This window comes from Apodemus sylvaticus, chromosome 10 (assembly GCF_947179515.1).
Source record: "Apodemus sylvaticus chromosome 10, mApoSyl1.1, whole genome shotgun sequence".
Classification (NCBI taxonomy): domain Eukaryota; kingdom Metazoa; phylum Chordata; class Mammalia; order Rodentia; family Muridae; genus Apodemus; species Apodemus sylvaticus.
In genome coordinates this window covers 37797450-37819571 of record NC_067481.1, presented here as the reverse complement: position 1 = coordinate 37819571, position 22122 = coordinate 37797450, and the positions used below count along the sequence as shown (strand labels likewise).

Below are 22122 nucleotides of genomic sequence, written 5' to 3'. Positions count from 1 at the left end.
TTTGGCCATATTAGATGAATGGTTGGTTGGTTGATTGGTTTGGTTCTAACTTGCCTCCATCGTTTAGGTCAGTAAGCAAATCAGATAAGACCTAGCTCATGTCCTTCTCCGTGGCCGGCCTACACTATCCCCCTTTTCTGCTGGCATGTCCCCCTGGTATGACAAAGGCATGACAGTGCAGTGCAGCAGATGAGAATTTGCCGGGGGAAGGAAAGTCCCTCTGCCCATCACACCTCTGATCCTTTCCTTCCACCCCGGCTCTGCTTCTGATGGTGACTCACCAGCACACAGATAGGGCAGTGCTGGGTGCCTGCCTCTGCTGGGCAGTCTGGCACTAGATAAGTTGGGCCTCCAGTGCCTTCCCAGGCACCTTCATGTTGATGTATGTCATGTGACTAAATTTACTCCTTATCAGCTTGTGACTGAGGCCATCTCAGAGCTTGCTCTCCAGACCCCTCACACAGTGGCCCTTGTATCATGTTAACACCGTCAAGGCAGGAGGGGGTGGCCTGCACTGAGTGTATAAACTGCTTAACAACCAGCTCTCCAAAGGGAAGCAAAGAACAACCCTCCCCCACACAAACAGTACCCTGACTTAGAGATATCAGTAGTGTGAAAACTCCTATTATCGTTGTTTATTAAAAGCTATCAGCATGTCAGACAGGTCACTGGGTGCCTGAAAGCGTAACAGTCAACAGTCGCTGGCTCCAGGACTTCCCCAAAAGCCATAGGACAAATGAGCTCTCTCAGAAGGAAAGGAAAGCCCCCCCCATGCCAACCCCCAACCCCATGTCCAACGCCTGGAGGTAGAGAGCTGTTGATCAAGGAATCAAAATGTTGGTTAGAGCTGGGCAGTGGTGGCGCACGCCTGTTATTCCAGCACTCTGGGAGGCAGAGGCAGGCGGATTTCTGAGTTCAAGGCCAGCCTGGTCTACAGAGTGAGGTCCAGGACAGCCAGGACTATACAGAGAAACCCTGTCTCGAAAAAAAACCAAATCCAAAAAACCAAAAAAAAAAAAAAAAAAAGTTGGTTAGATAGGACCAGTGCATTTGAGGTCTGCTGCACCATGTGTTAGCCATTGAGAATAGTGAAGTGCCATGTTCCTGGAAATGGCAAGTCAAATATGTTAAATGTCCTCAGCACCAAAAAACCAAGGTAAGTATGTAAGGTAATGTGTTAGTTAGCTCTGTTTAGTCATTCCACAACTTCTGTGTGTTACAAAACACCATGCTGTATGTAATGGGAATATACATTTTTTTAATTCAAATCATTTTCTAAAGTGCTCTGCACACCAGCAGCATCATTTTCACCCAGGAGCTGATGAGGTTTGCAAAGCTGGTTGAGGGTGTAGCCTCAACCTATACAGATCCCTGGGTTTGTCCCTCAGAGCCAAAGAGAGAAGAGGAGAAATGCAGAATTCAGCCCTGGTCTATCAGCATCAACACTTGTCTTTTTCTTCTCCAGTGCTGGGGATTGAACCCAGAGCCTCACACACACTAGGCAAGCACTTTACAATTAAGCTATACCTCCAGCCCAGCACCTGCATCTCAACATGAATATACTAATGTTCGAGAAGATCAGTTTAAAATGCGGTGAACATGAAATGCAATTGTCAGTTCAGCCCTCTGTGGTGGCTACTGGCCAGCTGATCTGACTAACTCCCACATGTGATTTGTAAGTCCCTCTGTGATGTAATTAGCCAAATTGCTTTCTTGCTGATCGCCCAGCGCCTGTCTTACCTGTTAACCTCTGCATCATCCTTTCTATAATGTGCCAGCTTGGGGTCCACCCAGCCCTGCTCCTATTCGGCTGGGCCTGCACAAGTATGTGGTTCCCTGCCACTGAACTGAGCTGTGCAGTTCCTTGTGTCCTCTCTCTAGGTCAGTGCAGACACCCGTTCCTGGAACAGAATCCTGCTTGTCATGGATATAGCACCTGTCTGCTCACTGTTTCCTGAGGTCTACATCTACCTAGGTGCCAGTTGCTGACTAATGAGGGTCTATACCAATGTACTGAGGTCTGTGTCCACCTACATCCTGACTGTTTACTGACTGAGGTCTGCATCTACCTGAATGCTGTTTACTGAGGTCTACATCTTTCTACTGCCTACTAAGGTCTGCACCCAGCTGGGTACCAGTTGCTTACTAGTGGACATCTATGCTCCCCTAGGTTCCTGAAGCTATGCACAGCTCTTCCTTGTTTTTGTTTTGTTTTGTTAAAGATTTTATTTATTATTATATCTAAGTACACTATAGCTGTCTTTAGACACACCAGAAGAGGGCATCAGATCTCATTATGGATGGTTGTGAGCCACCATGTGGGTGCTGGGATTTGAACGCATGACCTTCGGAAGAGCAGTCAATGCTCTTAACCGCTAAGCCATCTCTCCAGCCCCAGCTCTTCCTTGTTAACGGGGCTTCTGACCTTTCCCTTCGAGCAGAGACGACCTCCAGCAGCTCCCTGACCCTACCGCTGTCGTTTGTTTAGTCCAATTCTCAGTCTCCACCTTGACATCAGCTGCTTTCCCTCTGCAGTGACACGGTTTCAACCCAACCACCACCACCCAGCTGCCCCACTCTCTTCAAGTCACATTGTCAGAGAGTGGTTTTTATTTGAGAATTTTGTCAACTTCCTACCACCCAGACCCTAAATATCTCTCTTGCCAAAGAGGAGCATTCTCTGGCCCCAGCCCACCACTGTGCCCCTGGAGTCGCCCCTGGACATCTGGGGGCCTGTATCTGGGCCTGTGAGCCCTCCCAGGGCTGGCGCCATCTCTCTCCAGCTCCTAGCTCTACTGCTGCCTCTTCAAAGGCCCTTTCCTTCTCCTTCAGCACGTGGCAATCTCTGCTTCTGTGACTTCCAAGCCAGCCTCTGACCTGATTTCCAGAAGTTTATCCAGTCACTTTCTGGTAAATCCACACTTCTGAGAGGTAACCCACGGCCTTAGCTGTTCTTCCCTAGACACGCTCTTTTCCGTGTATATAAAGCAATCCTGACTAGGCAGCCCTCTCTCCAGACCTATCCCCTCTGCCCCTGAGCTAGTCAGGCTGGGACTCTGAACACATGTAAGGCTCTCTGCATATCCTTTTCCTCCTGACTGGAATGTTGTCACCCAGAGCCCTCTCCCCTCTCAACTGTCTCCCCCAAAATAACTGAACTGAACTAAACTAATTCCTGCTTAGCAGGCGTTACTTTCAATATTGCCTTTACTTCAAAAATAGCACTTTTTAAATAAAAAAAAAATATGGACTTATCATAGTTGTTTTCTGTCTAGGTAAATATATAATTTAATATTCCCTACTAAAGGGGGAATGTAACTAAACCCCTGGATACATGCAGAATCCATTTTACACTTTACCTCTTCTGATCACTAGTTCAGACCCTTGTTATCTCTTGCCTTCTCCAACCCCTGACATCAGAAGCTCAAGCCACTTGCACAGACCACAGTTTAAGAATTGTAGACCCACAAGCAGCTCTCAGGGCCAAGAATGACTGTCTTTGCCTGGTGACATTCTAGTCTCCTTTCCAGTCCCTACTATATTATCAGTCAAGGAGAGGCACCATCTTGTTCCATTCACCATCGCTTTAACTCTATCCAGAAATGCTTAATCTCTGCCCGTCACTTTGTGCTGTGAATACATGTCACACCCTGACCCAGTTTGCCTGGACACTCAGGCTTCTGCTGTGCAGTGCCCCAGATGTGCACGCTAGGCACACTGCTTTGATTTCATGATGCTTCGCTGAATTAAGATTTGCTACTTGAAAACCAAGGCTGTAATTGATTCTGCTAGATCCTCCAAGTTCCCTGTCCATATACCAGTGACCCAGCATCCAATCCTGAAAGACTATTTTCAGTTAGCTTTTATTTATTGAAAGGACTGCACTTGCCCCTCCCCCTTCTTAACATGAGAAGCATATTTTGAACATCACATAGTTTTTCGATGGTTACAGGAAGTTTCAGTCAGTTCATTAACAATGTCTGTGATTTCCCATGCTTTGCAAAAGATGATTTTAATGAGCTCTGTGTACACGTGGAGAGCACGTGCTTCCCTGCTGACCTTCACCGTAGGGCTGTAGAAAGTAAAGTCTCAAGGACGGCAGCTGAGCTGGAGAGATGGCTCAGTGGTTAACAGCACTCGCTGTTCTTGTATAGGACCTACAACACCCACATGGTGACTCATAACCATCTGCAATCCAAGTTCCTGGAGATCCAACACCTTTTTCTGGCATGTAAGTGGTGTACATACATATAAGCAGGCAATATTCATACACATGGATAAAAAGAAATAAAATCTTATAGAGTTGTTAGAAACCCACCCCCTGTACCTCAGATGAAAAAGTTACAACTCAGGAGAATGCTATACCCTGGAGAACTCTTTCCTTGCCAATCATGGAGGAGCTAGCAGTATGTTGTGTGGGTCCCTCGTATTCTTTTTCCAGTGCTGTTGTTCATTCTCATTCTCTCTCTCTCTCTCTCTCTCTCTCTCTCTCTCTCTCTCTCTCTCTCTCTCTCTCTCTCTCCTTTTTCATTTTTAAAAGAAGAAACAGATAGTGGGTCTCAAAGTTCAGAAGTTCCTATGTATGATCCTGTGGGTCTGCTATTTCTAGACTGTGGTAAGGCAGAACATCGTGACAGGCAATAAGAATGCTCATCTTGTGGTAAACAAAGGCAGGGATGCCCGGGCTGGGCCTGTGGAGGAGGCTCAGTGAACAAAGTGTCTGTTCATGCAAACATGAGGACTAAAGTGTAGATCTCCAGAACCTGTGTCAACGCCAGGTGGGCATGGTGGCGAAACCACAGGTCCAGCACTTGTGGTTGGGAAGGAACATAGACAAGGAACCCAGAAGTGGGCTGCTAGCCAGACTAGCCATAGTGAGAGACCCTGCCTCAAAGAACTGACAGACAGTGATGTAGGGAAGACTCCTGAGCATGCACAGTCTTGTGTCTCCATGAGCTTGTGCATGCACACATGCACACCACCCACACAGAAACATGTAAAAAAGAAAGAGACAGCACTGAGATGTTAGTGAATGGTGGGCCCTTCAGTCCCAGGTTAGCCAGCCTATCCTTATCCTGAGCAAGCTCAAGATACTGCCTGATTTTCGTTAAAAATATTTTAAATGCCTTTATTTTTTATTTATGAGTGATGTGCATGTAGAAGTAGTGGACAGCTTGAAGAGGCCAGTCTCTCTTTCCCATGTGGAGCCTGGAAATGAAGTTCAGGCTGTTAGACTTGTTGGCAGGTGACTTAACCTGCTGAGTGTGAGCCATCTCTCCAGGCTTCTTTCTGCCCTCTTGAGAATGACAGTATCTCTCCTCCCCTGACACCCAGTGTAGTAGTGCATGCGGCCCAGTCTCCTGTCTTCTCTTACTTCTCTGTCTCCTGGTCTCCTCATCTCCATCTCCAGATGGAAGAGTGTGGGCCCTAACCCTCTATTCTCTAGGCTGGGTCTTGCTCTCTTACCAAGGACTCAGCATCTCTGGTCTCCATTGCCTGTTTCCCCTCAATGACTGGTTCGTTGGAAAATGCCATTATCATCAAGCTAATTTAGCCAGGTATCTGGGCCTCTCCTCTGCTTTATTTGGACCCAGGATTTTTCCTTCTATAGGAAAAAAAAATTACAAAAAAATTGATTTTTTTAGTGTCTTCTCTGAATGGCCTCTTTGGTCACCCTGTGTGGTTGCAGTAGGCAGGCTGGCTCTCTAAGCATCTGTCACATCTCTTACCAGAGAAGGTGAGAATAGGTAAGCCACAATTCCTTTCTTGGAATTGACGAAAGCCCCAGGGGAGGTGATGGCACTGAGCCCTGCTCTTTTCCTCTGGCTTCTCTCCCTAGCCACAGGGCATGCATGGTCTTTCTAGAACACTCACATCTTAGTCACTCTTCTCGTTGCTGTGACAGAATACCTGACAGAAGCAACTAGTAGCAAGAAGGATTTCCTCGGGCTCATGGTTTAAGGAGGAGGAGCATTCATCGTGGTGGGAAGGTGACAGGAGCCTTGGCAGCTGGTCATGTTACATCCAGTCAGGAAGCAGAGAGAGGTGAAATGCTGACATTCCACTCGCTTCCTCCTTTTATTCATTCCGGAACCCCAGACTATGGGAAGGATCCCTCCTCAGCTAAACCTCCCTAGAAACACCCTGACAGACATGCTCATGTGGAATCCAGGTGACTTCAAAACTGTCAATTCATAAATGTAATCATCACACTGTATTAGATTTCTTATGGCTATGAAGAGATTCAGGAGAACAACTTAAAGACAAAGATTTATTTTGGCTCATGATGTCAGAGGGGTCAATCCGCGGTTGTTCCCAGAGCATCTCTGTGGCCGGAGTAGATGGTAGAGAAGCTCCTTTACCTCCTGTCAGACAGAAAAGCAGAATGAACCACTTCAGGTAGTGAGGATCCCCCCTCCCAAAACAGTACCACTGGCTGGAGAATCACATGTTCAAGATGAGAGCTTCCATGAGACACTTCACATGCAAACCACAGCAGGTCTGATAAAACTGTGGACTTTGCAGCCACAGATGCCTTGATTGCTAAGAGTGAGAGAAGAAAATAGCTTCCAGAGGCCAGGACTGCCATATGGAGCCCTGTCCCCACAGCAGGCCATTAGCAGCCCTGTACAGTGGGGGAGCAGAACTGTGGGTATGTTGAGAGTCACAGCCCCAAGGGTGCCCATGGGTGTGGCTATTAGTGTCCCAGCTCAGCGTCCTAACTCCTGTCCCCAGCTATTTTCCAACAGGAGCAAAGACCAAGTCTTGAGAGTCCCTTCAGCTCCCAGTGCCAATTGCTACTGCTGGGAAAAAATCACTGCTTCTCTTCTGATGAGATTTGGATTCAAGAAATGGAGGGAAGCATGTGGGCCCCAGGCCTTTCCCTCTCGTCTCTTACTAGGAGAGAAACAGGAAGTCCAGGAGCACTTGCTTCCTTTCGTGATGTGCACACCCTGAGCACTGCACACGGTGTATCACCCTCACTCTGAACAGGGGGATGGACTTGAGGACTCCTGTGCTGGAGACTCCACCTGCTGTGGCAGTGTCCTCTCAGCTGGTTCTGCCTGGTTGTGTATTCTTCCCTTCAGCTTCAGAAGCAAGAGATGGCATGCTTGAAATAACTTTTTAAAAGGAATTCAGACAGGCACTAAAGGAGCCAGGGATGGAGCTCACTATAGAGTGCTGGTCCACGGTGCACAGGGTTCTGAGTTCAGTCTCTAACATCACCAAAGAAAACATTATTGCTCAAATAGGAGTATCGAGTTCTGACCATCTTGCCAGTCTCACCTACCCAGAATGTGACCCGCTTTTTATTCAAAACATGGACTCCCATAGAGGAAGGGGACCCCATCCTCAGGGAAGCTGAGGTCACTTCTCTACTTAGAAAATGCCACATGCCTTCGTAGCCCAACCCAGGCTTTTGCCATGGTTTTTTTTTTTTCAATGTCTTATGGCCTCTCCTGCCTGACCCACCTTCCCCATCCCACTCTTGATCCCACCACCTCCTCTTGTAAGCATGTGACTCCAGCTTCCCAACCCTGCCAGCACACTGGTCCGCCCTGAAGTGAACCACTCTCTTGTCAAGGTCATTTCTTTAGACCAGATTCCTCCCGTCCTCCAGTGACTCAGCTCCCTTGCCCACAGGTGTGTCCCTGAACCAGCTGCAGCTAGGACGCTTGGCCCTAGGCGAAGGTCTTCCTTTCCCATTAACGAGCCATGGCTGACTCCTTCTCATGCACTGAGGGAAGGGCCAGCTCCGTGCGACTTCAGCTCCTCCCTCCTCCATCACCAAGAGTGCATCTTGACCCTGTTCTTGTTCCTTAGACCCAACCTGGTTCCTCTCTGTTACCTTCAGCACCAGTTCTCCTTGCCCAGCACCCAGCCCTGGGATGAATGCCAAGCTGAGCCTCAGTTAATGTTTGTTGAATGACTGATTGGGTTTTTGTGGCCTCTGAGGGGTAAATGAAAGGCACCAGAGCCATGAGAATAATTTTCATGCTTAAAAGACTTACTTCTTAGTCCCAGGCCAAGTCTTGGCTCTGACCCCAGCTAGGTTGCTTTCTCTGCCCCTCTCCTCTGCCCCCTCTGGAGCTGCAGCCAGAGGAGGAACCACGGTAGAAGTCCAGGGCTAATACATTTTTCTCCACACATGTCCCACTTGCCCGTGGCATAGCATGCTGATTCTTGTCCACAGAGAGGAAGTCCCAGTGTGGCCTCTTTGGTGACTCTTAGGCTTATTCTTTCCCCATGCTGTGCCCCAAGTAAAGTGACTGGAGCATGCGGGGGCTTGAGCAAGGGTGGAGGGCTGCAGGACAGTTGCCAGGGGCCTTCCCCGGATCATTACAATGGGTAAATGGTTAACCCAAGGGAGGATCTTCTTGGTGCCTCCTCCTCTGCCAGATTTCACCTTTAATCACCGGCCCTTGTGTAAGGTGTGAGGTCCAACAAAGTAGAGCACCACCACAAGGTTTAGGTGCCCAGCTTCTCAGAGGGCAAGAAGCCATGGGCTACAGAACAGGCACACCCACAGAGAAGGAAGGTCAGAGAGGGCCTTGGTTCCATTAAATATGAGACATTTTGGATTACCCATAGCAAAGACAGCAGGATGGGTCTCCAGCCTTGGCTGATTTTGTTTCTGCTTGCTCTTCCTATATGACCCCTGGCCCCAGAAACCTGCAGGCCCCACTGCCTAAGACAATTTTAAGTCTGCTGGCTGAATTCTCCAGCAGTTCTCATAGCTGTCCCCTTCCCCATCCCCATATATATGTCTTGTTATTGGAGCTAAGTAGCTTGCAGTTTACCCTGTATTTAATCAGGTTTGGAGAGACTGACCTTCCAATTGCTTCATTTATTCAAGACGACTTTTTCCATTCTATACCCTCACCTCCCCTGTGCCCATTGTATTTGCACATTCCCCGAGTCTCCAGTCCCTACTAGCCGGGACCAGTATGTCATCTCCAGTCTGTGTACAGCTGTGTGGTGCTGGCCTTAGGGTGGCTGGGGGAGTGTGAACCAAGCCTCTTGGGCCACACCTCCATGGAACTTGGACTGCTCCGTAGAAGACTTAGAGCTTCTTTCTTTATTCATCCACAAGCCACAACGAACTGACCTGGTGTTAGGGATGTCGGGCTAGCTCTGAGCATGTCTTCATAAGCCTTCCCAGGGAAGCCCAGCACACTGTCAAGCCGCTTTGGACCTCAGGCCTGAGGTCTAAATCCATGGAACCATTAAAGAAAATCCAAGGGGCTACCCCAGAGTCTGAGCCTACATCCTCATCCTTCCCTTCCCACCCCCAACAGCAGGCAGGAATAGAGAAACTCAGTCCCTGGAGTCCAAGGAGGAAGAAGGAAGAGATGGAGATTGCTAGCTTTGGCTAATGAAAAATCTAGATGTGCTGGACCTTGGAACACACCCCAGAATTCTCCCCTGCAAATACAGTGTGGTCAAACCAGATTTGAGATCTACTCAGTTTCATCTCAGCTCTCGTTGGACATTTAGAAGGTCCGTTGTATGATGCTCTTTAAAGAACTATTTTATTTCCAATGCAGACACAGCCCTTGACGTAGCAGTCAAAAACAGCACCCCCGAGAGACACGTGGCTGTGAAGTGTCTGGGTATGTAACTTCCTGTCTTTGCCTACACAGAAGGCTTGGTTCCACTGCTCCTCATTTCCCTCACAGGGCTCTCTCCCTCCCCGAGAGCACAGGCTTCAGAAAGCACCGGAGGTCAGCTAGGACAGGAGGGCTCTTCTGCAGAGGACTGGGACGGGGAGTGGTGGCCATCTTTCACCCAACAAGAGTTTCTTTGAGAGTGCCACTCCCTGCCCCCACTCTGAAGATGCAAGTCAAATTTTGGGACTCTGCTGTGCAGAGCAGAGAGGTCACTGGGCTCTAATGCATTTACCATTGACTGCCCCTCTTGTAGTGCGTCTATTAGTGAGTAATTTGATTTGTACCTATTCATTTGCAGTCCCTGCAGGAGCCTAGAGCTGGCCCCTAGTATAATTGGTGCTGTCTCTATTTTTACATCATTAGATTAGCCCCGACTCCTGGCCACTTGTTGTCTGCGCTTGTCTGTCCATTTATACAACCTAATGTAACACAAAATTCATTACTGATCACATTACTTTCAACTCTGAAGCCAGCCTTGTGATAAACATTTGGTTAACCCTTTCCTACCCACGGGCGAGCTGGCAGAACAAATGCACTTCTGCTCGACAGGCAAATCAATATCTTAATACACCAAAGTGGAATTGCATTTCTAGATTTGTTATCCCTCCTGGTGGAGCAAATGGAAAGGCTCAAAGTCCGAGCCAGCTGAATTGAATAATGAATAGGGCCCGGCACCAGCAGCCTGTCTGTGAGACCGGCACAAAGGCAAGAGAGCCCTATCAGCCCATCCTGGGCTGCAGTCAGGGAAGGGTGGCACCACCGAAGTTAATTAAGGCCCACTCCCCCCTCACCATGGCACAGGCGCACAGGCGCTACAGTGCAACTTGAGACAGTAACAGAGGCCACAGAGGCCTCATCCTTTTTATGACATATAAAAAGATATGTCATCTGACATATCTTTCTTGGGACTTAGCATAGGACTACCAGATAAGGATTTCGGTCAGTTTCCTTAAAACTTTATTCATCAATGAAAGGGCTAGCAAGCACGTGGCCCTAACCCAAATACCACCAAAAAGTTAAATTGACTCTCACAAAAAAGCTGAGATCCATAGGCTCCTACCCACATGTTTGTGTACATACCCATCCTCCAGGCGAGTGCTGGCCAGCCCACAGACGCCGTGTGTGCCTGTGCATGGTTCTCACTGCCTGTGCGTGGTTCTCACTGCCTGTGAGTGCTTAGTGAGACTTGAAAGGACCTCAGCACAGCTTTGTTTTTAAATCTAGAAGGTTCTGCATGGCCCCGACCATATCATCCTCTACCTAACTCCTGCTTGTCTCTGGGTTGCACCCACACCCACAAATCATTAACTCACAGGACAGTTTGTTTCAAAGGGGAAACAAAATACCTCTACTTGTTAAGAAACAAACACTCATAAAGCCTGCACCATAATGATTTGAAATATCGGCATGGAGGAACTAGAATGGAACCCATTACCATTGAAAGCCATCAGTCCCCGAGTAAAGACGCTGTGAACTGAAGATGCTCGGGTGGGCAGGGAGGCTGGGGAGACAGCCATCCCAGGAGCCCTCTGTTGGCTGGGGGGGGGGGGGGGTAGGGGGCTGAGCAGGAGCCTGCAAAGGAAGGTGCCTGAGGCTGTGCAAGGGAGCAGGGCAGTCCTCTCAGGCTCTGCTATCCCTGCTCTTCCACACTCGAGGCTCTGCATCCAGGACGGCACCCTTCGCCTCATCTGCAGATGGATGCCTCTGATGAGGGCATCGAGAGCTGGGCAAGGGGCACCCACTGTGCAGCAGTCCTGAGGGACAGAGTGAGGGGCAGGACGTACAAAGCCGTGCGCTCACCCAGCTTGCTCACCCTGCTCTGGGATCTAGGGCCAGTACCAGAGTAGGGAGAGACTCTGGTCTCAGCCCCTCCAGAATTGTCCTTCTCAGTCACTGTCATTAGTACCCCCTTAGCACAGTCTTATAGGACACCCCATATGTCCCATGGACAGAGACGGGCATCACTGAAGTAATCCAGCCTTACAGGGTCTGCCTCCTCAGGCCCAGGGAAGAGCCTCGCGAAAGAAATGGTGACAGTAACCTCCCCCAACCCACCAGCCCCAGTGGACACTTGCTTGGTCTCAGTCTCTGGTTTATTAGACAGCATGGGGGTGGAGGAGGAGGGTATCCCATAAATCACATACCTAATGCTGGCCCCAGCCTGTCTGTTCTAGAAAATAGATAGAGGGGCCAAACACATACCTGTAGTTCAAGCTACTCAAGAGACCAAGGTGGGAGGAGCCCTTAAATGCAGGGATTCAAGATCAGCCTTTTTAACACAGTGAGAGCCTGTGTGCCAAAGGAGGGAAAAGAGGGAAGGACAGAGACAGGGAAAGAAGGAAGAATAGAGACAAACAGATGGGGGTGGGGAAGGCCTTTGCCCTCCCCGTTTAAGGTAGGCCAGTGGCAGGAAAGAGGGTGAGTCTCCTAGTGGAACAAGAACTGTGATTTCTTAGCCCACATGGAAAAGGGGTAAGCCACATCTTAGCACACTCTTCCGCTATGTCGTAGAGAATTTAATTACGCTTGGACATTTGAATGAGAACCAGATGTGGCTCCAGCCCCCACCGGTCAATAGCATCTCTTCTGCGGTCTGCAGGCTCTGCTATCTCATAAGGCTGGAGACTAGCTTGTAAAGTCCCCTGACTGGGGGCTTAGGATATGTCTTGCAGCCCTGTGTCTTCTTTAGGGCTGTGTGGAATGTGTCACACATGCCCAGCTCACAAGACTCCTCCCAGCTCCTCACTAGGGCCTACTCAAAGAAGTCGTACCATAGCACCAGGCCTGGCATTCACCATCTCCAAAGAGATGTCTGCCATGCTGTTCAATTCTGAGTCAGCCTTAAACAGCACCAGGACCTAGTGCTGGAAAGAACATTTCTGCTCCCCCGAGGGGTCTGCTCCAGGTCCTTCAGCCCACTGAAGTTGCCAGCGACTAAGGGGTACTCTCTGACAAAGGCCCCTGGCACCCTCTGGCCTGACAGCCTTACACAGCCCGTGACATTACCGGAGCACACCCTCCCCTCATGGTCTGCAGGTGCAAGTGATTTGCCCAGGTTATTGAGTACTTTCTAATGTACTAAAGCCAGAGCGATGTCCCTCTCATAACCCTCTTTTTCCTCATGGCTGTCTATAGGGAGCTCAGTCAGGGCCAGTTAAACTTGGTTTTAGCCAGTCATCAAACACCTCAGAGAGGGGGTGTGATCCAGGTCAACTCCATTTTTTCTGTCCCTTCATAGATTCCTGTGACTGGATAGATTTGGCCTTGGTCAAGATTTAGCATTATTTAATATGGTGGGTTTGGGGAGGGTTACCTAGTGTCGAGTGCTGTAGCATGTTGCTGCTCCTTCTGTCTTGTCCTTAGAAGCTAAGACTTAGGGAGGCTCTGATGCTGTGGGTTTCCTGGGAATTGGGTACTGAAAGGACCCGTATTTGATGGTTCAAGACTCTCACTGCCTGGATGGGTAGGCTCCAGCCCCGAGCCCCACCTACCAACCTGCTGCTGCTCTTCTGCACGTCAAAGGCTGTGTAGGAGATGTGGGGCCATGCTGTAACCAGCTCTGCCTGGAACTTCAGTGCCCTGCCCCACCACCACCACACACACACACACACACACACACACACACACACACATGCGCATGTGCGCGCGCACAAGGATACACGTGTGCATGTACAGACACAGTCAGCTCTGGCAGAGAGGCTAGAGACTGTGGCCATGTTCCCCTTCTTCCTCCCCTCCCAAGCTTCTCTCCCTCCTCTTCATACTCCTGCCTTTGTTCTCCTGCCTCTAGTTTCCAGTGTACACGTCTCCTGTCACCATGTGCCCCTCTCACATAGGCCCACCAGGGAGGGCTTCAGCGCTCTGGTCTGCCTCAGGCCAGAAGCAGTGGTATTGGTACCACCCTGGCCTGCTGTTGAGAACCAAGTTCCCAGGGGCTCTGTGCCAGGCTGAAGGTAGAGCCCAGCTCTGCTGCTCCGTCTGTCTCCGAGTGTGGTCCATTCCGAGTACTCACCACCACTCTCAAGACGTAAATGCATATGCAGGAGCATTTGAGTTCTTCTAGGCCTGGTGTCTTCTCAGTGGTACCTGAGGCTCTTAGTCACCGTGCATGGCCCTCTGGCCAAGGCTCCCTGAGCTGAAAACACCTCCTGAGATCTGCCTTTACCACAGGCAGCTGGGGGGGGGGGGTCAGGATAGGCCCTAGAAAAATAGCTTCATTCTCTCGTGGTGGTCTGTGTCCCTTTGTGTATCTGAGTCAGGACAAGAGCTGAGCAGAGAGAAGGGCAAGTGTGTTTGTGGAGTCCAGAGGGCTGACCTGTCCAGGAAGGAAGCTTCTGTTGCCCCAGGCAGCTGCACTCTGAAAGCACTCTGGGCGCCAGGCGTGTGTGTAGTGTAAGACATGAGAAGACTGGCGTCAGCCAGCCAGGGATCTGGGTTCAGACATAGGTGTTAAGCTCCAGAGATAAGAGCAGGCCAGAGCTAGCCCTGCTTTTCATCTCCAAACCAGGATTCCTGTGATCTGAATGGGTGGAGCCTTTTCAGCCTTAGCCTTGCAGCTTCTAGAAGGTGAGCCTGGCAGGGTCCCAGAGACCCTGCTGGAGGAGGGTCTCTGTCTCCACTAGCTTTGGCCCCCAGTTTTCCCAGACCTCCCCAGGATAGGAAGCCCTTTGACTACTGGCATCTTTACAAGCTTAGAAGCCTGAGGAGAGGGAAGGCTGGAGAGGGCACAGAGGGAAGGTCTAGAGGAGCCAGGCAGCCGAAGGAAAGCTGTGCCTTCCAGGTTGCTTCCTTTAACTAACAGGACTTTTACCTCCTAAGAAAAGACCCTGGGGGCTGAGGCTGGCTCCAGCCCAGAGTGTGGTCTCTAATGATGGTCACAGCCTCAGTCATCTCAGCCAACACTGTCTATGTCCCCACTGACATGCCTCTACCTCCTCAGCCACACTCAGGGAATGGCCTCATACAGGCCCTGACCTGGATAAGACAAGCAACCCCTCACCATATCTGCCAGGTGACACAGGGCCAACTGCTCAGAGCTCAGGCCCAGGACGCACTCAGGCCTCTCTTTTACCCCTGTATCTGTCTGTCTTTGTCTATATGTCTTTGTTTCTCTCTGTTATCTGTCTCTGTTTCTGGTTTTCCCTCCTTCCCCTTCCCTCCTCCCATTTTTCCCTCTCTTCCTTTCTGTACTGTTTTGCCTAGTTAGTTCAAGCCCCACCCTCACCCCCACCCCACCCCCATGTGTAAGCTTCTTGATAACAAAATGGCTTGCTTGGGACAGAACCCATCTGAACCAATTTGCTGAACTTTTAACTGTCCTGTGGTCACCTGGTCTCCTCATTATTTATCCCTTCAAAGGAAAATGCTGGTCTCGCTGACTTCTTAATGAGAGGAGACCCCCCATCCTCCCACCCATCATGTACCTGTCTCTACACCCAAGAACCTTCAAGCAGAAAGGAAACAAAAGCTGTTTTATTTCTTACACATCTTTCCTATGTTAGGCACTGGGCAAGATATTTGGCTCGCTTCTCTGTGCTCATTCACTGCCCTGAGCTCCCACCAAGCCAACACCAAGCAAGGAGGACTGGGAGGTAGATGCAGAGGGAGAGAAGATCAATGCATGTCAGCGGGGTTGGGGATTTATTCTTCATCTTTGGAGACGGTGTTTGGAAATAGGGAAGGAAGGAAATGAAAAGCTGTGAACGGGTATCTGCCAACCACCTCCCTGGGCCATTTTTTTATTATAAAGAATCTTTGCCCAGGTTCCAGTGGACGCAGAACTGGTAGGGGCCTGGGTGGCAGGGCCACCTGCTGGGGAGGAGGCTGCAGAGGGCCTCTGAAGTCCTGGGGATAATCACAGTGACTGATTCGATTGCAACAATAATAGTAACTCACATTTACTGACTGGAAGCTTTAAGCCCTCTGTGATGGGCTCCCCATGCATTATTTAATTTCATTCCTGCAACCAGGCTCTGAAACAGACATTGTTGTCCTCATGCTCAGGAACCCAAGGCACCCGTCCAAAGTCGCCCAGGAAGCAGGTGGCCAGAGCCTGAGCTTCAGCAGCTTGCTTAGGCTGCGCGCTCCACCCCATAGATCTGCCTACCCACTTACCTGTCTTCTCAGGCTAAAATTTTACCTCCTCTTCACCACAGGAAGTGGCTAGAGCCTCAGCAGGGGCAAACTCCTCCTCCCACCAGGTCTAATCCCAGGCCTACCGGGCTGCTTGGGTGGTTAGTTTAGGAGTAGGGTATGCTCCTACAGCCAGGACCTAATGAAAATGCTCTGCTAATCCTGTTAATGAGCAGCATCTTGGCATTCATGCACACAGCAAGGTTGGCTGGGGCAGGCAGTAGATGCTGATGTATTAGTGGTGGCAGAAGTCCCAGAGCTTCCAAAACTGAGCATGGGCCCCAGGTACCCTCTTCTAAACATACACAGCATTACCTTTGCAGATCCCTGGAGGTCCTTCTGAATCCTAGAGACTTGGGGTTCCCACAATGCTGTACTGCCCAGGAGCCCTCTGAGGGTCTCAGACTAGACAGACCTGAAAACTACCCAGCCCAAAGCAGAATTCCCTTTGGCCTTCTGCTGAAGCCTTTCACCCACTAAGGCTTCCACAAATCTCACTAAGGCCCTTATCCTCAGTGACTCCTCCCTCCTTAGAGAATGGGGAGCCAGACCTCATGACGCTTAATACAGTAGTTGATGCATGAAGTCATACCGCCACCCCGATACCCCTTCACTCATCAGCTCCCACCCAGAGCTCTCAAGAGCCAGGCACAGCAACTCATGCCTGGCTGAGTCCTCTAGGATGAGGACCGGGCAGCTGTCCCTATCTCCTCAGAGATTGACTATGGCTCCTATTCTTGTTCCTCGCAGATGTTCCCAGGTAACAAGAGACCTGAGAGGCCAGCCACCTCTCTTTGTCCCTCGTATATGCCTTAGGGATTCGACAGGCACAGTATGGAAGGGGGGTCACATGTAGACAAGGCCTCCTCTGCTTCATGCTTATTTATTTCATGAAAGCAGAGGCCTCGCCCTTCCCATTGCTGGCCCTGCTGTCCACTCCTGTCCCCGTGGCCTGCCCAGCCTGTGCCACTGGACATCAGCTATGGTAACAAGCCTGTTTTCTCATAAGACCAGTATGGAGTGGGGGCATGGACAGTAGTAGGTAGTCGTGGCCTGCCCTAGGATCAGTTCTTCCTCCGATGAGCCCAGCGGTGAGCCCAGGGTCACCCAGCCCCTTGAGAATACGAGGGCACAACCTGAGTCCAAGTACTTGCTTGAGGCGCCTCCTTATGTGCTGCCCTGTTGTGGGGAGGGCTCGGGGTAGGAGAACCTGCTTTCTTAAAGCAGCTGCCCCATGGGCCAGACTCCACGTTGCTTGGAGAACCTCCCTAGTTGACTGGCCCTAGCTGGTTCTGTGAGGCCTCATCTGGAGTCCACCTATCCTGCGGTAAAGCTGCCAAGACTTAGGGAAGGGGGGATTGGGGGATGGGGCAATGGTGAACCCAGACCAGGCTACTACGTTAAAATGTCCAGGGTTCCCTCAGAAAACTTGTCAGCCTGCCTCCTTCCTGCTTCTCTCCCAGCAACCCACCTGCATGGGGCCCTGTCTGTCACTGCATGGGCCATAGGTCCCTGTGTGTCCCCTTCTAGAAACCGTCGTTTTATGCTTACTCTGTGACTCCTCTTCCCTATCCCCATACTGAAAGATTCACAACACTTCTGCGTCCGGGCCCGCCCCTCCATGACTGCTCAGTCTCCTGCCGCCTCACATGCATGTCAGTGTCCTGGACAGCAGAGTGTCCCTGCAAGACCGCCCTTTGCCTGTGTGTCACCCCCGCACCTCCCTCCACCTTCTCCTCCTTCTGCTTGTGGAGATCCGTGTCCTTCTGGAACGTTGTCCATATCTCTCAAAGGAAAAAAAGAAAAAGATTCCTCAATGCTTTTCTTTTCAAAAGGGAAAAAAAAAGGAAAAAAAAAACAATGCCAACAGCCCAGCGTGCGTGAACAGCCCAACTGTAACAAAGCGTGCGTTCGCGACGGAGGAAGGTAAGGCCGAGCGCTGCCACGCGGTTCCACTCGCCACTTGCTCCAGGGCTGGGGGGTGACTCGAGTGGGGACCCCATGTGCATCTGCCCTCCTCCGTGTTCACACCGCACACACTCTCACTCTGGTGTCTTTGGAAGAACAGAAAGAGATTTGATAGACGTCAGTAGGAAAGCACTGAAGAGATCATCCCAGGATCAGCCAGGCCCTGGGCCTCCAATCCATGCCAGAGCAAGGTCCCATGTCTCCCACCATATCATTCATTCATTCCAGAAATTAATTTTTAGCACAAGCTACTTCTCAGGCCTGGGGATTGTGACTGGAGAAGCAGACATGAGGCACACATTCCCCACTGGAGCCTGCCTTCCTGAGGGCTGACTAGCAAACGAGGAGTTCAGAGCCTAGGAGCTCTGCAGCAGGCACCATGGTTCACAGAGGAGCAGACAGTCATGGAAAGCTTAGGAAGAGGAGCAGGCATGTGTGGCCCGGCAGCCTAAAGCTGTGCACAGCAAGCTCTTCATCCAAACAGGAAACACCAGTGAGGCCAGACAGGGTGCCAGGCTCTGAACAGCCATTTGGTAATGTCAGGGAATTTATACCTTGGGACCATAGGGAGTGAGCAAATGTCTTCAGAGGAATAACAAAGTGAGGCACACAGGGTCCTGGCTTTGAGTGGGAATGTGGAGATCTTGGGACCCAGTGGCCAGCTCAGACTGCCCAGTGCAATAGTTAAGAGAAACAGCAACATCTAAGGTACCCGAGATGGGAGCGGTGGGGGAGGCACTGAACACCCCTGTGCGGCCCCACCTCTCCCAGATCTAAGCAACAAAGAGAGAGCATGGGCCAGGCAGCTCTGCCAAGTCTGCCCTCGGCTTGCTACCCCTTGGCAGTTGTCCCTGCACTGTCACTGACGGATGGGGTGCGTCCACTAAGACTCACGTGGTGAGGTCACCAAGGTGGCTGGGGATGTTGCTGGGGCCTGTGCAGGGGGACAGTGGGTGCGAAGCTTGGGCCTGGGCTGTGGATTCTTTAGCTTCCTTGGCAGTGTGGATATGTTGCATTTTGTATCAAGACTGTTGGGGCTCTCCCTCTGCTCAGCAAGGAGCCCTCTTCCCTCACTGATGGCCTCCCCTGCTCCTTCATCTGGGGCATTCTTCCTTGGGCCTGCATCCATCCCTTCTGTATCCCTGAGAGGCCCCTGCTTTTCTTGCTACTGCCTGCTCCTCTTCTGCCCTTCTGGCCCTGCTGTCAGCGCCCCCTAGTGCTAGGATGGCTGTGCAGGAGGGCATGGCCTCTAAAAGCCACTCAGGTCGGGTCTCTCTGGGACACTCCTGGGCTTGCTTGTGGGGAAAAGAGGAGAGAGAAGGGACTATCTTGGAGGTTCCTTCTGAGAAGCTTTCTGCTTGCTGACGCTCAGGGCCTCCCCTCTGCTCTCTAGCCTTTCCCACAAGTGGAACAATGGTCCTGTCCCCAGATGAAGGTGAACCTGAAACCAAGCTGGAGGAAAAGATCTGAGCAGCCTTCTGCCTCATCTTTCTGTCCATACAGTTATCTCATGGCTTTCCCAGGGCCAAGGCCCCACAGGAAGCCAGCGTCTCTTGGGGGATCAGGCACCACAGTCAGTCCCTCAGCCCGTATCCACAGCCCTCCTCCTTCTACTCCTCACAACACTCCCAACCTGCGGGAGTCGATAATGCTGTGTACTCATCTAGCCTGGGCTCAAGCCCAGATGTGACTGGCATACTTACCATTTCCCTGCCCCATTCTGTGGCTGCTGCTACTGCTGCTGCTGTTGCTGGGCAGCCCAACTTGGGCAGAGGCAGAGTGACTGCTGGTGATGGCCAGCCTAGTGGAGGCCATGACCCTCGCTCCCTAACCAAAGCCAGCTGTGCTGCATGTGTCTGGCGGCAGGGGACTGGAGCAGGTACAGGCTGGATACTGAGCTCTGAAGCCATACCAGATGAGTGTGTTGCTGAATATGCCTTGATGTTTTGAGGAACTTCTTAAGGTCCTATATTCCTTAGGTAGGCAAGCAAAACTATAAAACACAGACAGGCAGACTGCAGAGGAAGAAGCTAAGCCATAGGTCACATCTGACTTTGGAGAAGGTGCCAGAAACTGTCCACACCTGTGCTTGCCCACGTCTTAGAGGCAACAGCTAAAAGCAAAGAGGAAACAGGAACTGACCACCCTTAGCAAACCAATGAATGGATCCAGCAAGCAGAGACTCCTGTCCCCAGCCCTCTGCCTGGTTGAAGAGGGTGGTGAGTCAGCTAAGGTTATCATAGCTAAATAGGTCTGCCTGCTGTATCCAACATAGCAGTGCGGGGACCAGGGCAGCGGCCTCGCTACTCTACAGATCAACTCAGCATATACATTCTGTGGGTCTCCAGACTTGGCTGGGATGGGGTGGGGCTAAAAGGAAAAATTGAGGAAAGTAAAGGACCCTCTCTTCGTGGAAGAGGCTCCCACAAACAGAGGATCCTGTTCTACAGAGAATCCATACACTTGCCACGGGTGCAAGCTCAAGCCTGGCTAGCAGGTAGAACTTGTGAATGAGAACAAGAGAACCGTGGAGCTGAGGTGGACGGGGCTCCAGACACAAGTCAGCTGGAAGAGCAGTGGGAACAGATCAGGCAGGCAGACTGGCTCCTCTCTTGTCCTGGTTTCTGCCCACCTACTGATCCAGGATAGGGTAACTAAGGAATTGAGGCAGAATGCTGGCGGAGCGTGAGTGTGTGAGCAGGTGCTAGCCTGTACCCCATGAGAAACAGTGCCCCCCCATGAGAAGCAGTGCCCCCCCATGGGAAGCAGTGCCCCCCCATGAGAAGCAGTGTTCCCCCATGAGAAGTAGAATACCCATGAGAAGCAGTGTACCCCATAAGGAGCAGTGCACCCCATGAGGAGCAGTGTGCCCCATGAGGAGCAGTGCACCCCATGAGGAGCAGTGTGCCCCATGAGGAGCAGTGTACCCCATAAGGAGCAGTGCACCCCATGAGGAGCAGTGCACCCCATGAGGAGCAGTGCTGTCACATAGGGCATTATAAGTCTGGCCTGAAGACTTCGCACAGTGAAGGAAACACCCAGGTCAAAAGCTAGAGTCTGCCAGGCAGGGGGGCTTCTTTTCCCGACTGAGCCCCTTGTGACCTGAGCTGCCTCTTGGCCCACATGGAAAGCGGGTGGGGATGAGCGTCCCTACAAAAGCACATGAATGGACCCGCAGTGGGGCCTCATGCTGAGCAGCCAAGTCCAGGGTGTGCCCACTCCACTCTCCAGACCACTCTGACCAAGCCTGGCCCTCTCCTCTGTTTTGCAGAACTTCAGCGAGAGGGAAGCATCGAGACTCTGAGTAACAGCTCAGGTTCTACCAGTGGCAGCATCCCAAGAAACTTCGATGGCTACAGATCTCCGCTCCCTACCAACGAGAGCCAGCCGCTCAGCCTCTTCCCCACTGGCTTCCCATAGGCACCAGCCACCTGCTTCTGACTGGCTGGCCCGCTCAGCCCCTAGAGAGACTGACAGGGAGGGGGGAGTATCCCCATCCCCCTCCACCACCATCCCCCTCCCAGCACGCCTCTGGTCCCACCCTTCTCAGTCTCCTCAACCTCACCTTCCCTAAGCTTAGTGACAACAGCTGCTCATCCCTAACTGGACGAGAAGAGACCTTCAGAGCACCTCAGAGCCCCTGACCTCTCCACTGCTGTCAGTGGGGGCTGTGGCCCAAAGAGACTGCAGGAACTCAGTCCCTTCTCTCTTTGCACATAATGTCCCGCACTGGATCCGCTTTTGTATTTTCTAACTACCCACAGGGGACTGGAACAGTGGCCAGATCTTAGGGACTTTGGTAGGGGAGAGTTGAAAAGTCCAGCCAGGCATTTTGGTGGATATCAGCCCCCAGGTACCCCTACTCGGTTCTTTCTAAAATTCGAGTGAACTGAGGCCCAGAGTGGTAGGGAAGGGAGAAGGAAAGAGGCCTCCCCTTGCCGCCTGCTTCCCCGTTGGCTCATGGGAGATTTGTCTGTCTTATCTTTAAACCCTTGTACCCTGGTTCCTGTACTGTTCAGTGAAGGAAAGTGCAGTTACTGAGGCCGTGTCAAAAGTGCACGTCTTGTCCAATAAATCTTGCTGCAATTGGTGTTCATTCCTGAGTTGCTGGGTCAGGGTCCTATTCAAACACTGAGCAAAGTCCTGTAGGTCTGACCATGGGCACTGCTGCCAACACCCACACCTTCACTATATATAAGTATCCAGGGAGCCCATCTTGGAAAAAGGGGGAGAGAAATCTTCCCCCTGGGATTTAGGTGTGGCCTCACTGAAGTCTAGACTCTGCTGCTTGCCTGTCACCAGAGCCTCTGACTTCTGGAGCAGCCAAGCTTGGACCTCCATCTTAGTCCTG

General features: G+C 51.2%; 1 protein-coding gene across 4 annotated transcripts in view; it reads left to right on the top strand.

Annotated features, from left to right (window-relative positions):
• Positions 1 to 21867, top strand: part of Bcas3 (BCAS3 microtubule associated cell migration factor) — a 485645-nt gene extending 463778 nt beyond the window's left edge. The window contains exons 24-26 of one of the 4 annotated variants that reach the window (XM_052197919.1): positions 9549 to 9614; positions 17639 to 17729; positions 21043 to 21267. In XM_052197919.1, the coding sequence (XP_052053879.1) occupies positions 9549 to 9614; positions 17639 to 17729; positions 21043 to 21079 (194 nt within the window). In that variant the 3' untranslated portion in view covers positions 21080 to 21267. Of the gene's footprint in view, positions 1 to 9548; positions 9615 to 17638; positions 17730 to 21042 lie in introns of all 4 variants that reach the window. The other 3 variants (XM_052197918.1, XM_052197922.1, XM_052197921.1) reach the window with 3 other exon arrangements.
• The last annotated feature ends 255 nt before the right edge of the window (positions 21868 to 22122 follow it).